The sequence below is a fragment of the Lemur catta genome, chromosome 20, assembly GCF_020740605.2.
Source record: "Lemur catta isolate mLemCat1 chromosome 20, mLemCat1.pri, whole genome shotgun sequence".
In the NCBI taxonomy this organism is placed as follows: domain Eukaryota; kingdom Metazoa; phylum Chordata; class Mammalia; order Primates; family Lemuridae; genus Lemur; species Lemur catta.
Genome location: NC_059147.1, coordinates 34,772,490 through 34,786,856, shown reverse-complemented (window position 1 = coordinate 34,786,856; position 14,367 = coordinate 34,772,490). Strand labels below are relative to the sequence as shown.

The window sequence follows — 14,367 nt, the reverse complement described above, 5'->3', positions numbered from 1 at the left end:
ACAGGGCCTCTGGGACGGCCCAGCCCTGCGCAGAGCTGCTTCCTGGCTGCAGCAAGGTCAAAAGGGAGAGCTGCTGGCTTTTCTGCTTCCCCGGTGCCACCCTCAGGGCTGCTGGACCCACCTCTCTCCCCAGCCCCAGGTACAGGAAGCCCTGCCTCAGCCACTTTAGGTCTTGATGAGTGGAGTTCACTTACTCTAAATGTTCCTTGCTGAGGACCAGGCCTTCAGCGGTACTGGGAGAAACTCCTCTTCCAAGCTGCCTGTTCAGGGAAGGTATTCAGGATGGGTCTGCTGTGTCCCTCACGGTGTACACGACCCCTGTCTCGTGGGGGCAGTTCCAAGCTGAGACCCCCTCAAGTTTCCATCCAAGACCAGGCAAGAGGTCTGTATAAATGGGTCAGACCACTTGACCAAGGGTGACAAAAAACCAGTAGGCTGGACCTGAACAGCCAGACACAAGGGTGGTGTCCTGAGTATACTCTTCAGTTGCTGGATTGGGGGGGGGACCCAGGGAACAGTGTGGGAGAGGCTGCGGCAGGTGAAGGGCTTGAGGCAGCTGCCACGTGCCAGCCACTGGGAAGTGCTCCTAGACGCTGGCAACTGCTACCGGACAGCAGACCGACCGGCCATGGCCAGAGTCAAGTAACAGTCCGACTCAGACTCTGGGGGAGGCGGGATGGGTGTGGAAGCTCAGGGACCCGCAGCAGAGACGGAGGTGGGGGCGTGATCCCAGAGGCCATGACCCGCCCTTCTCTGTCCTTGCAGCAGTCCTCCTCCTCGGACCCAAATGCAAACTAGGTTCTCTCTGGGTCAGTTGCTTTTTCTGAGTCCCAGTTTCTTCTATAAAAGGGCAGGATGAGGTAAGAACTTAGTACAGGGCCTGGCCTGGGCCCCAAAGTGGGGACCCCCCCCACTCAAGTCTGCCCTCTCCTCTCTGCTGTCACGTGAGGAGGGCGCCTACCCAGCGCCAGTTCATCTTGCTCTGGCACTTGGACCCTGCCGGTTCCCAATCCTGGCTGAAGAGCTTTTCAAAAACATCCACGCTAGACCTGGGCCTTGTACCTTTACTGTAAATCGCCCCAGGAGGTGGATGGCCAGCAGGGGTGGAGGGCTGTGACCTTAGGCCACTGACTGCCGCACCCAGACCACCAGGAAGGCAAACTCCCGGGACCCGCCCTAAGGTCCGCTTGGTGGCCTCGGGGGAGGAGGGTGTCCCGGAATCCAGCCCTGGGGCCCTCGCTTTGGACGTGCTCGCGCCTCGCATCGCCTGCCGCAGAGGCGGGCTGGGCGCAGGGACCCACCAGGCCCTGCAGGCGGCTCCGCCCCCCGCCGCCCCTCGTCCCCCGCGCGTCCCCCCCACACGCGCCCCGCCCCCGCCCCCGCCCGCCTTCCCTCCGACTCCTCCCATAGACCCGGAGGAGCGCCACACACAGCGGCTGACGGGCCCCGCCCCGCGGAGACGCCCAACTCTCGCGAGAACTTGTCCGGACGCGCCCGAACCTTTTTTGACGCCGTGGGTGACTAGAGGAAGTTCCGGAGGGCCGCAACGCGCAGGCGCGACACGCCCCCCTCGCGCCAGCGCGCCTTAAGTGCGCAGGCGCGCCAGCAGCTCTCTTTTTCTGCTCTTCCTTCTGCCTCTTTCCAGACGTCAGCGGCCGTTGGGTTCTATGTCGCGCCGGGCCCTCCGGAGGCTGAGGGGGGAACAGCGCGGCCAGGAGCCCCTCGGGCCCGGCGCCCTGCAGTTTGACCTCCGTGATGATGATGACGCGGAAGAAGAAGGGCCAAAACGGGGGTCTGGTGGCCGACGCCCCGGGGGCGCAGGAAAAGAGGGCGTCCGCGTCAACAACCGGTTCGAGCTGGTGAGGAACCGGGGGTCGCGGGTGGGGGGGGGCGGGGTGCGAATCGGGTCTGCACGGGGTGGCCCGTGACGTCATGGGCAGGCGGGGCGAGCGTCAAGCCGAGCCAGGACTCCGGCGGAGTGGGCGGGGCCGGCTGTCAGGTGGGGCGGGGCGACGTGGTCTGGGCTGCAGTGGGAGGGGCGGGGCGACGGAGATGGGCGGGGCTAAGTAAGGCTTGGACGGTGGGGTGGTTAGGGCCCCGCGGCGGGCGGGGCTGCTTGGGGGCGGGGCCCCACGTCTCGGGGTCTGGAGGGGTCTTCCTTTGGGTCTAGGTTGGGCCTCTTGTAAGACAAGCGCTCGCAGGACCTCAGCACCCCTTCTGGTTTAAGCCTCACAACGTCCCTGCTTAGCCAGGACAGCGTCTTGCTCCTCACCTTCCCCGCAGTAAATGCCATTTAGGGTCCTGTGATGTTTTGTCCTCGTCGCTGTGCTTAGTCTGTAACTTTTCACGTGTGTGAATTATCCGATCCTGGCTTCTCCGACCTCCCCGTGCGGGCAGGTACCGTGTCTGTTCTGCTCGCCTCGTGTCCCAGCACAGCGTGGTGAGTCGGGCCCTGCTGCCGCCCGTGCCCTCCGATTCCTGGTAGGATGTTCACGCCTCGCACTCGCACCGCCTCGTCTCTCTCCCCTTGATGTCTCCCAGACATCTCGAACTCCGCGAGTCCCGATGTCAGCTAACCGCACTCTCTCTGTTGAGAGCCTGTCCGTCGCTGCATCCTGGCCCCGCACAGCCCACGTGCGGAGCAGACCGTTGGGAAGCCCTGCAGTGGCGCTCCAGGTACATGGGGAGCGTGACTGTCCCTCACGCTCTCCGCCTCTGCTCTTGTTCCCGTACGGTCTGTTCCGAACACACGTTGAGCGCGGCCCCCGTTCCCCGGCTCGCCCAGTCTGCCTGTTAGCCCTGCCGTCCCGGCCGGCCGGCCGCCCTGACCTGCCCGTGCCCCCTCTGCCTCGGTGCCCTTTGTTCAGGTGCCGCCTCACAGCCCTGCCTGCCCTATGCACCTGATGTAAATCAAAGTCACCTCCATACTCCATCTTCTTTATTCTGGTCTTTTTTCCTGGCAATTAGCACCAGACACACTGTATAAACTACTCATTTGTTCTTTTTACTTTGCATTGCTTGTCTCCTACTGCTAGAATGTAAACTTCAAAGAAACAGGCACTTTTCTGTTCACTGATGTGGCCCCACCGCCCAGAGCAGTGTCTGGCACCCCCAGGTCTGCACCCCGTGACTTCACATGTCATTGCTGCCTTCCGGGAGACCACGGGTTGCTACCTGTGGTCAGAGCGTGTGTGGTGGACTGTGGAGTCAGACAGACCTAGGTTCGAATCCCGGCTCTCCCTCTTCATAGCTGCGAAGACTTGGATAAGATCCGTAAGATAAGCTTTGGTTTCCGTATTTCTTGGGGAGGTTATTACTTATGGGGTTGTCATGACGCTACTAATGTGTGTAGCGTTTAGCACCTGCTAGGCACAGTTAGCACTCAACAGATGTTGATATTACATGATGTTGAAAATAAGTGAAGGGAACGAAAGAACTTCACTAGGAACGAGCGTGCGACGTGGTTCAGGGTCTCAGGGTGCCCTCCTGGGAGGGCAGCGGGGCACAGACTGGCCACTGCAGCCGTCACTGCGTAGCAGAGACTGTCCTTCTCCTTGCTGGACCCTGGGGGAGTTTCTTTGGCTGTAGATTAGAAATCATGTTTCCCATTTCAGTCAGAGTGGGTTTTAAGAATCAACTTCATTGAAATATAATTTATATATAATGAAAAACACCCTTTTCAAGTGTATAGTTTGAGTTTGGACAAGTGTATACAGCAATGTATCCACCCCCTGAGTTGGAAACGTTTTCCATCCCTATTTCCACCCTGGGTCTCGGTCCTCGGCAGCCACTGAGCCACTGGTCTGCTTTTCATCCCTGTATGTTAGTTGTGCCTGTTCTAGAGTTTCATATCCATGGAATCACACAGAATGTGCTCTTTTGTGTCTGGCCTTTTGCTAGCGTGTGCTTTTGATACTTACTCACGGTATGGGTGTTCGTGGCTTGTTCCTGTTCATTGCCAAGTAGTAGTATATCGTATGGATATACCAGTTTTTTTATCCGTTCACTTTTAGATGGGTATCTGGGTGATTTTCCAGTTTGGGGCGATTATGAATAAAGCTGTGAGATGATTTGTCTACAAGTCTTTTGTGGACATATAAGTTTTCATTTTGCTTGGTTGAATCCCTAGGAGTAGAACTGCTGGATCGTAGAGTAGGTACATTTTAACTTGATAAGAGACTGCCAGACAGTTCGAGGTGGTTGTAGCATTTGATGCCGCATCAGCCGTGTGTGAGTGCCCAGCTGCGCTGGGTCCTTGCCACTGGTTGGGGGCGTCAGTTTCTGTAGTCAGTCATTCTCTAGATGTGTAGCACCAAATGGTTTCAATTTGCATTTCCCTGAAGAAGTTGAATATCTTTTCATGTACTTATTAGCCATTTGTTTATCTTTTATGAAGTCCCTGTTCACATTTTTTTTGCCCGTTTTCTGTGGGATTGTTTGTCTTTTCTTTTTTTTTTTTTTTTTTTTAAGAGACAGGGGTCTCGCTGTGATACCCCAGCTTGCCTCAGACTGGGCTCAAGCAGTCCTCCCTCCTCAGCCTCCCAAGTCTGAGACTACAGGTGCATGCCACCACGCCCAGCTTATTTTATGAGGGTTCTATATATATTTTGAATACATGTCTTGTGTCAAACATACATATTGTGAGTATTTTCTCCCAGTAGCTATTCCACATAAAAGTAGCTTATTAACTCATCAAGGTTACAGTGAGCTGCTATCTGGCCACTGCATTCCAACTTGGGCAACACTAAGTCCAGAAAAGGACTAGATGTGATGCTTCCGTTGTCCTCTCCCCATGGGCACCTCACTCCCACTGCCGTCAGTGTGTGATAAGAGGCGTTAGTGTTGCCAACCAGGAAAAATCCCCTGAGCTGAGATGTTGAGAGTTTTTACTGGGGCTCCAATATTGATTGCCCAGTGGCTGGTCTCAGTCTCCAGCCGCTCAGGAGGCTGAGCTGATGACGCAGGACACCCAGCTGAAACCCGTCGTGGTGTGGCTGAAAGCCCTGCCCTCAGTCATGTTGCTCTCTGGCGTGGCGCAAGGTCCCCACCTTAAATCCCATTGTCAGTGTGGTTCAAAGCCCCCAGGTGAACAAAACCAGTCCTGACCCCCCTGCAAAAAAAAAAGGAATTGTAAAATAGAACTTCTTAGTATGTTTGAGGGTAAGGACCACTTTGACAATCTAATAAAAACCACCTAAACATACTTAAATCATCGCAACTTATCATATTGAAAAATTTTTCCTCTAAGTGAGGAAGGTGAATCTTTTTTACAAAGAATTATGTGTGCATTATGTGTTTTAATGCATAGTATTAATATAATTGTTATTCCCAGCGATAATTGAAATAAACTTAAATTGTGTGATTAAGCAAAAAAACCAAAAAACAAACTTCTTCTGAAAGAACTATCAGTGATAAGGCTCTTGTTTGCCTGGAATAAGGACTTGGAACTGTGCGGTGGTATTTGACTTGCCTACACTGTGTCATTTTTATCTTTTTCTTTCTTTCTTTTTTTTTTTTTTGAGACAGAGCCTCACTTTGTCACCCAGGCTGGAGTGCAGTGGTGTCATCATAGCTCACAGCATCTTCAAACTCCTGGGCTCAAACGATCCTCCTGCCTCAGCCTCCTGAGTAGCTGGGACTGCAGGCATGCACCACCCCATCCAGCTAATTTTTCTATTTTTTTGGTAGAGACAAGGTTTTGCTCTTGCTCAGGCTAGTCTTAAACTGGGCTCAAGCAATCCTCCCTACCCGTCTCATATACTGGAAAAGAAATAAGTAGAAAAAAAAAGAAAAGAAAAAGCGATCCTCCCGCCTTGGCAGAGCGCTGGGATCACATGCGGGAGCCACCATGCCACCGTGCAGCCATCTCTTTATCTCTGATGGCCAGTTGATGTTGATCCTTTGTTTTGATGGCAGCTAGAGCAAAAACCCTGATTCACATTCACAAAAGCATTTTTTTTGGTGCTATACAAGGCTGTTGACCAAAAGCGTTTAATAACAGATGGTATTAGAACTTAAATAGCTTTTTTATTAGTGAAGGGTAAGTTTGGTCTAGAGTATCATAATTTTCTAAGATCTTCACGTTAAAATCACGTCACACCATTGCTCTTTCTTCAAGTCTGTGGAGTCACCTTTAGCAAGGTTGACATTGTTAATGCTGCTGCGAGCAAGGGAAGAATTATGAATCCGTGTTGCAGTCACGAGGCTGGGTTACTTGAACAGTGAAAAGAAATGTCTGCAGTGTGTCTAGATGTCAGCTCTTGGCTGCCCACAGACGAGCCGATGAGGCTTTGTCATCTCGACTGCCATTTGCAGAAGCACGACCTGCAGCAGGGCAGTGACACAGAGTTCTAGTGACTTTCTTCTTCCAGGGAGGAAAAATAAGTCTTTTCGTTTTGTTGTTTTTTAGCAGCATCCTTATTGGTGACTGTGCGGTTTTGAAGGAAGTCTTAATCTTATAGAGTCAGAAACAATTTAAGTAAACTAAGCAGTGAGTAAGTAAAAACAATAAGATTTTCTCTTCTAGTTATGGCAAAATACCTGGCACCAGAATAGCCCTTGTCCCATGAGCAACTATAAAACTGGGCAACGTACATGACGTAACAGTTTTCAGACATTACACAACAAGCGTTGCAGGTCTGTGGCCCCTAAGAGAAGAGACACGCCACAGTGAGCCATCAGTCTCGCTTCTGCTTTGATGCGCTTTTCAGACGGGAGCTCAGGGAGGGATCCCGAGAGAGCGTGATGTCACTGGGCTGAGGAGAGGAGTGGATTTGGGGGCACGGAACTGCGGTGAGGGAGTTCCAGAAGCTTCGAGTCTTGGGCCCTGTGCTACGCTGCGCTGGGCAGAGAACACCGACGGGGCCAGGACTGCGAGAGCTGTGAGCTGAGCGGCCACCAGAGCTCCGCAAGGTGGGAAAGACGTTTGATTCCAACCAGCTGGGAGGGAGAGCTCTCGCGGCGAGGCGTTGGTGTTGTAACCCTCCAGTAAGGAGCACTCTAGACCTGTCTTAGCAAAGCTTAGAAAGTGACAAGATTGTGCTAATGCACAAGTAAATTAACTGCCTGCCTGAATAAATTTCAACCTCTATTAAGGAAAAAATCCAGTCATTCAATGGTGTAGCTTCACGACATGCAGCTCACAGTAGATGGTTAGCAGACGTGCAGAGAGGCAGGAAAACATCAGACGTTAATAGGGAAAATCAGTCGGTAGAAACAGACCCTGCGATGACAGGCAGTGAAATGAGACATGAACTTAATACAGCAGGTAAATATATTCAAGGTTTTAAAGAAAATTATGGACATAGTAAGGAAAAATAGAGGGAATCTCAGCAGAGAAACAGTTTGCTGAGCAAATTCTGCAACTGAAAAATATAATATCTGAAATGATCAGTTCTCTTGATGGTCTTGATAGATTATGCACTAGAGAAGAAAAGATCAGTGTTGTTCAAGTCAGGACAAAGAAACTAAACTATGAGGCGGAGAGCTGAGGGAAAAAACAGAGTTTCAGTAACCTGTGGGACAGTATCAAGCAATCTAACGTCTGTAATTGGAATAACAGGAGAACAGAAATCGGGCAGAAAAATAGTTGATGAAACAATGATAGGAAGTTTTTAAATTTCGACATAAAATAAAACCCTACACACGGTAAACATAAAGAAAACCACAGCGAGTTAAATCATAATCAAATTGGAAACCAGTGGTAAAGAAAAAACTGTAAAAGCAGCTATAGTTCTATGGCTTCGTGTGGTTCGTCTCCACCAAAACTCATGTTGAAGTTGAATTGCCAGCGTGAGGGTGTCGGGAAGTCGTGCCCTTGAGCGTTTGAGCCGTGAAGGGGTTAATGCAGTGAGTTCCTGCTCTCCCAGGACAGGCCTAGCTGCCTTGCCAGCAGGTTGTCACAGAGGGAGGCTGCTCTGTGTTTGGTCCCTTGGCACAGCCCCCTTTTCCCTTTCCACTTGCCCCCGGTGTCAAAGCAGCACGAAGCCCTTGCCGGAGGCACAGCCTGGTTTCAACTGCCCGGGCTGCAGAACTGTGAGCTCGATCAGCCTCTTTTCTTCCTCAGTTACCTGGTCTTAGGCATTCTGTTACAGCAACACAAGACAGACTAAGACGCAGCTGGAGAGAAGACACATTATCTGCAGGGAATAATGTAAGAATAATCACCAACTTCTCCTTAAATATAAAGCAAGCCAGGACAGTGGGAACAATTTGTTTTGTTTTGTTTTGTTTTGTTTTTTGAGACTGGGTCTTACTTTGTCTCCCAGCTAGAGTGCAGTGGCATCATCATAGCTCACTGCAGCCTCCAATTCCTGGGCTCAAGTGATCCTCCTGCCTCAGCCTCCTGAGTAGCTGGGACTACAGGCATGCGCCACCATGCCCGGCTAATTTTTTTATATATATTTTTAGTTGTCCAGATCATTTCTTTCTATTTTTCATAGAGACAAGGTCTCACTCTTGCTCAGGCTGGTCTCTAACTCCTGACCTCGAGCGATCCTCCTGCCTCGGCCTCCCAGAGTACTGGGATGAGAGGCGTGAGCCACCGCGCCCGGCCCTGGGACTGAATTTTCATTCAGAATTGTTCCTGAGATTCATCCATATTATATGCAGCCGTGTTTCATTCATGTAAGATTCCATTGTGTGAATTATTATATAAGGTCCCATTGTGTGAATTATTATTTTTAATTTAATTAATTTTTTTTTTTTTTAGAGTTGGGGTCTTACTATGTTGCCCAGGCTACTCTCAAATTCTTGGCCTCAAGTGATCCTCCTGCCTCAGCCACCAAAGTCACTGGGATCACAGCCTGAGCTACTGCACTGAGCGCAAAATTATCTTTGCTATTGAAGTTTGTGGGCAGGTCCTTGGGTGCCTTCTCTGCCCGTCTGCTCCCGCAGAGGAGCTGCGGCTTGAGTAGACAGTGGGAAGAAGAACTTGAACGTGTTGGTCGGACGTGTGTATGTTCAATTCTGGCTTCCAGGTGGAGTGTTCAGTATGGCCTCACATACTCCATAAATGGGTTGGAGATTCTTCAGTGCGTCTCTCTGAAGACAGCACGGGCAGCCCGTGGCCCCAGCCTTCTGCAGTGTCTCGCTGACGCAGCCCTGAGCCAGAGACACTCGGTCTTGCCTTCCTTCCCACCGCTCCCCCCCCACCCCGACCTGGAATGCGCCGCCGCCCGGCGTGGGGCTCTCTGTCACTATCCCCAACACTGTTGCCGCACTGCACAAATAACGTCCTTGTTCCTCTCCCACATGCCTCCAGATAAACATTGAGGACCTTGAAGAGGACCCCGTGGTGAACGGAGAGAGGTCCGACTGCACACGGACGGACGCTGTGGCTCCGGGCAGCAAAGGACGGGCTCCCCGTGGAAACACAGGAGCCAGGATGGACGGAGCTGTGGCCACCGCGGCACCCCCAGAGCAGGTGGGGAGCTGAGTGGTGACGAGGAGGGGAGTGATGACAGGGCCCCAAGGCACCCAGCCACATGCACTCTGTCATGTCATTTTCTTGGCGGTGTGATTTTCTGAATTTAATTTTGTTAATTGCCCAATTGCTTAAAAATGCCCTTGGGAACCCTGACGAGATTTGCCTGAAATCTCTAGGACCTGTGGTGGCATCACAGGTGCTGCGTGTGAAGTCCCAGCCCTGCCTCCTGTGTCCAGGAGCACGCGTGCCCACTCAGCGGAGCGTGTCAGCAAGCACAGTGTGCTCGTCCCCACTGTGCCCCTGAGCCTCGGCTCGGGTGGGCCTGGGGGCTGCTCTGAGTAATGTGCTTTGGAGAAACGTGCAGGTCACGTGACGTTTGTGTGGGGCGGGCAGGGTACACACAGACCACGCCGTGTGCCGTGTCTCGCACAGCAGAGGATCCTCCCAGTGAGTCCTCCCGAGGTCCCTGCAAGGAGAGCTTTTGTTTGTTATTCAGCAAGTGTTTGCTGGGAGCCTGCCGGGTGCGAGGGAAGAGTCTGTGTCCCTAAGAGCCTCTGGCTGGGAGGGCAGCGTAGACATGACCTGAAAGGCGGAGTCCTGGCTTGAGGTGCCTGGCGAGGCTCGGGGTCGTGAGCCTTCCCTGAAGAGCCTTCGCACGTGTCGGGGAAGGGGTTGGCCAGTGCAGGTTGGGGGGACTGCAGGTGCAGGGGGACCACAGGTACAGATGCAGGGGGACCGCAGGTACAGGGGGACCACAGGTACCGGGGGACCGCAGGTACAGGGGGACCACAGGTGCAGGGGGCCCACAGGTACAGGGGGACCACAGGTACCGGGGGACCGCAGGTACAGATGCAGGGGGACCGCAGGTACAGGGGACTGCAGGTACGGGGGACCACAGGTGGGGGACCGCAGCTGGGGGACCGCAGGTGCAGGTACTGGGCTCATTGTGGGGGGACCTGGGTTTCGCAAGGCCCCCGTCCCAGGGTGGCTGGAGCATGACAGGCAGTGGTCGCGAAGGTGAGAAATGGAGGCTGGAGAGGCGGTGGCAGGTCAGAGCCCCAGCAGCTGTCCTGAGGTTATGGGGAGCCCTGAAGCGTAGCGGGAGGGTGTGAGAAGTGCCATGCTGCCCAGAGTTGGGGAGACGGGGGTTGGGGGGGAGGTGCCCCTGGAGAACAGAAGGGACGTTTGGGAGGGGCAGGGGGTATGCAGGGACTGCCCAGGGAGGGTGCAGTCCTGCTTGCTGCTTTAGTTCTCAGGTTTGAGGATTTACTTCTCTTTGCACTAATTAAACATGTGCTTCTTTTGTTAGTCTAATGCAAGTGGCAAACTTCGAAAGAAGAAAAAGAAACAGAAAAATAAGAAAAACAGCACAGTAGAGACTTCGGTGTGTGAGTCAGACCTGGCTTTGGTTTCTCCCTGTCTTTTCTGGTTGTGTTTTTCAAGGTGGTGAGAATGTTTGCTTTTATTCCATATTTTGATTCCTTCCCATTAGAAGTGTAACTAAATCATTAATAGCAGTCAAGGAAAACTTACTACCAGACTTGCTTCTGTTTTGTCCACTTGGTTCCTTGGTGGGTTAGAGCCCACTCTTGTGTTTCCGTGTCCCAGCGCCTGCCAGGAATGGTCCTGATAGGGGTCCCTGCTGGTCCGCTGCTCCCGGGCCTGTGTGATGCCTGCGGTGACATGTGTCTGGCGTCCCGGACTGGGGGTGGCTGGGTAGAAACCTCTCACAGGGCCTGGTCTGTCGCCAGAAAGTATGTTTGCATTACTGGCTTGATCCTGTCGGATTCTCCTTGTCCTGAGAAGAGGTCGTAGCTTTGTTCCTGTTTGGCTGGGGTCACGGGTCCCGCTCTGTGTACTGAGGACGTGGAACGTGGTCTTCGGACCCACCTGTTTCTAGGGTCCCTCTGGTTCTCTGATTTTTACCCATTCTGAGCTGCTGCTTGTGGAACATCTCTTTTTTCTAAATATCTGTGTGATACATAGTATTTGAATTATACTGTCTTTTAGGAAGTAAAAACAGTTTAAATAGTTCTCTCAAAATAAGTCTTTTGTTATTGATCGTTACAATCTTTAGGATACAGGCAGTGTGGTGCTGACCGGGTTGTTTTTGGGCATTCAGGAAAATGGCCTGGAGGACATCGACCGCATCCTGGAGAGGATCGAGGACGGCAGCGGACTGAGCCACCCGGGCCCGGCGCCCCTGAGCTCCAGGAAGCACGTGCTGTACGTGGAGCACAGGTGCGAGCCCCTGCCCGGCTGCACCAGGGGCCCTGTGGAGAGGAGGAGTTATGTAGAAAGAACAAGGAAATTTACTATCTTTATTTTAAAATAATATGAGTGTATTATTAAACATTTAGGAAATAGGAACAAGGAGAAGGAAGAAAAGGAAAATTCTCCCGTGTTTCAGAGGACTTTTAGCTTTGCTTTTACGTATCTTAGGAAGTTCTTTCTTGAACTGTGACAGTGCCGCGTCATCCTCGCACAGCAATTCATCCTGTGGTCTCACAGATGCCCAGTGAATCCTTGTCCCCAGTTCAGAGATCGTTGTCAGCTTTAAAAACAAAAGCCACCTAGAGTCAGTTCAGACACATCGATCTAGTCTCAGGGAGCGTGTGCCGCCCCCAGTCAGCCTCGAAAACAGACGCGTGCCCGCACCCAGGTGCCCTCCTGCATCCAGCGGTGACTCTGAGTCCTCCCTGCACCCGCTGCCCCTCCCGTGCCCTCGGGCAGGTCGGGGGTGGTTTTAAGGGAAGGAGGCCTGGAGGTGACTTGGAAGCCACGATCACCGTTCTCCCTCCTGGGTTCTTACGTGGCTTTCTAGCATTTCCAGAATCATTGTAGAACATAATTTTACTTTCTGAAATTTTCAATTCTCCAGACACTTGAATCCAGACACAGAACTGAAAAGGTATTTTGGTGCTCGAGCAGTCCTGGGGGAGCAAAGGTAAGCACCATGCGCAGCTGCGTCCTCCAACCCTTTCGTTCCGTTTTAGATTCTTGAGGGAGGAGAATGTTCTTGTAGCCCATTAAAAACCCTGGAGGGGGATTGCTTAAGGCTGTAATGGACACGTGGAAGCCTCAGGCTTGGGGTCTGGAAAGGTCATCCAAGGAGATGGTCCGTGCGTGACCTTATTCGTGAACTTGGGTTGTTGAGGTGCCCAGCGTGGTTGGTTGGACTCTGTCCCTCACACTGCCCTCATGTTTTTAGAAACACTCTAAAAGCTGTTAAATTTTGAGCTTCCAGGCCTGAAATCTCAGCCAGGTCCATTTTGGCTTCTCAGTCAGAGCAAAACTAACATGAAGTTTAGGGTCTGAGATAAATTTATTTTGTTTTGTTTTGTTTTGGGGACAGAGTCTCGCTCTGTTGCCCCAAGTAGAGGGCAGCATCATCATCACAGCTCACAGCAACCTCAGACTCCTGGGCTCAAGCATCCTCCTGCCTCAGCCTCCCGAGTAGCTGGGACTGTAGGCACACACCACGACTCCCAGCTAATTTTTCTGTTTTTAGTAGCAATGGGGTCTCGCTCTTGCTCAGGCTGGTCTCAAACTCCTGAGCTCAAGCCATCCTCCCGCCTCAGCCTCCCAGAGTGCTGGAATTACAGGTGTGAGCCACCGCGCCTGGCCGTGAGCAAAGTCTTATTTGTGTTAATTTAATAGTTCTTAGAATCAGCGTGCTGCAGATGAGTGATAGTTGACTGAGATGGCTGAGGGGTGCAGGGGTTCCCCAGGCTCCTTGCAGGAGAAAAAGCGTGAGAGTCCGGAGGGCTTTGTGTAGGGGCATGGGTGGTCTGCTTCTGGACTCTATGCAAGTGTCCAGAACGCTTTGTCTTTCTGAGTATATATTTTTTCTGATTATAGAGCTAAATGCTTCTTATAAAAAATTTCAAGCGATTTAGAAATGCCTCTTCTGACTCCATGCCTCCCCCAGCCACAGAATCTGTCAGAGCAGTTTGCTGCATCTTCTCAGGGGCCTTTCTGCTCCATAAACACATCTCGCTCACGTGGCCCCAGCACACCTGGCTCTGCACGTCTGAGCCCTCGGCGTCGGCTCTGCACCGCAGTGAACTGGGGTCACCTCCTCACCCAGCCTCAGCTTACCCCCAGCCCTGGCGGCAGCTTCTGCGCCTGTGCAGGCGCATTCCGGAACTTGCCCTGGACTTGGGCTTTGCTCCGTGTGTGCACGTGCCTCCCAGAGAGTGTGTAGCTCACACCGGGCACCCGCCAGGGCCGGTGCTCACCCGCTGAGCCGGAGTAGACAGCAGCGGGTTTTAAAGTCTGTTATCATGTGTGGACAGAAAACAGACTTCATGTTTTGACTTTTATGTCTTTGATTATGATTAAGGTTGAGGATTTTTTCACATGCTATTTGCTCACACTTCCCTTGTGTTTCTAACAGTTTTTGCTTTATGTTTTACTTTACATTTTTGGTGTGAAGTTGTTCAGGACACAAGGGTTTCTGACTTTTATGTCCTTTTTTTTTAATATTAATGAAAAACAGTTATGCTCTAAAATGTTCTCTTTGTGGCCTGAGCACTCTCCCTATTCCCAGACACCTTCGTTGTGTCTGCATCAGCTTGGTCTGCCTTTGCCATTTCTTTACATTTTTGCATGGTGTTATTTCTGCACATTATAATTGTTAATAGTAATTAGTTGATAATTGATTTTATTATTTTTATACTATTATTATATTTTTTATTATATTTATTTCCTTAAAAATTTAGGCCCGGCATGGTGGCTCACACCTGTAATCTTAGCACAGCACTCTGGCCCGGGCAACAGAGTGAGACTCTGTCTCAAAAAAAAAGAACTTGAGTCCTGCCAGACTTCCGTGGAGAAGCCACAGTTCTCTCCCTCCTCCTCCCGCCCACGCCGTCCCCGTCCTGCTCCTCGGAGACGAAGACTCGGCGTGTTGCTGTTCCTCTCCTGGGGGCTCTCAG

General features: G+C 51.9%; 1 protein-coding gene across 2 annotated transcripts in view; it reads left to right on the top strand.

Annotated features, from left to right (window-relative positions):
• The first annotated feature begins 1,578 nt into the window (after window positions 1-1,578).
• TCF25 (transcription factor 25) overlaps window positions 1,579-14,367 on the top strand; it is a 28,071-nt gene continuing 15,282 nt past the window's right edge. The window contains exons 1-5 of one of the 2 annotated variants that reach the window (XM_045533895.1): window positions 1,579-1,859; window positions 9,263-9,424; window positions 10,737-10,811; window positions 11,550-11,668; window positions 12,309-12,374. In XM_045533895.1, coding sequence (XP_045389851.1) covers window positions 1,668-1,859; window positions 9,263-9,424; window positions 10,737-10,811; window positions 11,550-11,668; window positions 12,309-12,374 — 614 coding nt within the window. In that variant the 5' untranslated portion in view covers window positions 1,579-1,667. The remainder of the gene's footprint in view (window positions 1,860-9,262; window positions 9,425-10,736; window positions 10,812-11,549; window positions 11,669-12,308; window positions 12,375-14,367) is intronic. The other variant, XM_045533896.1, reaches the window with a different exon arrangement.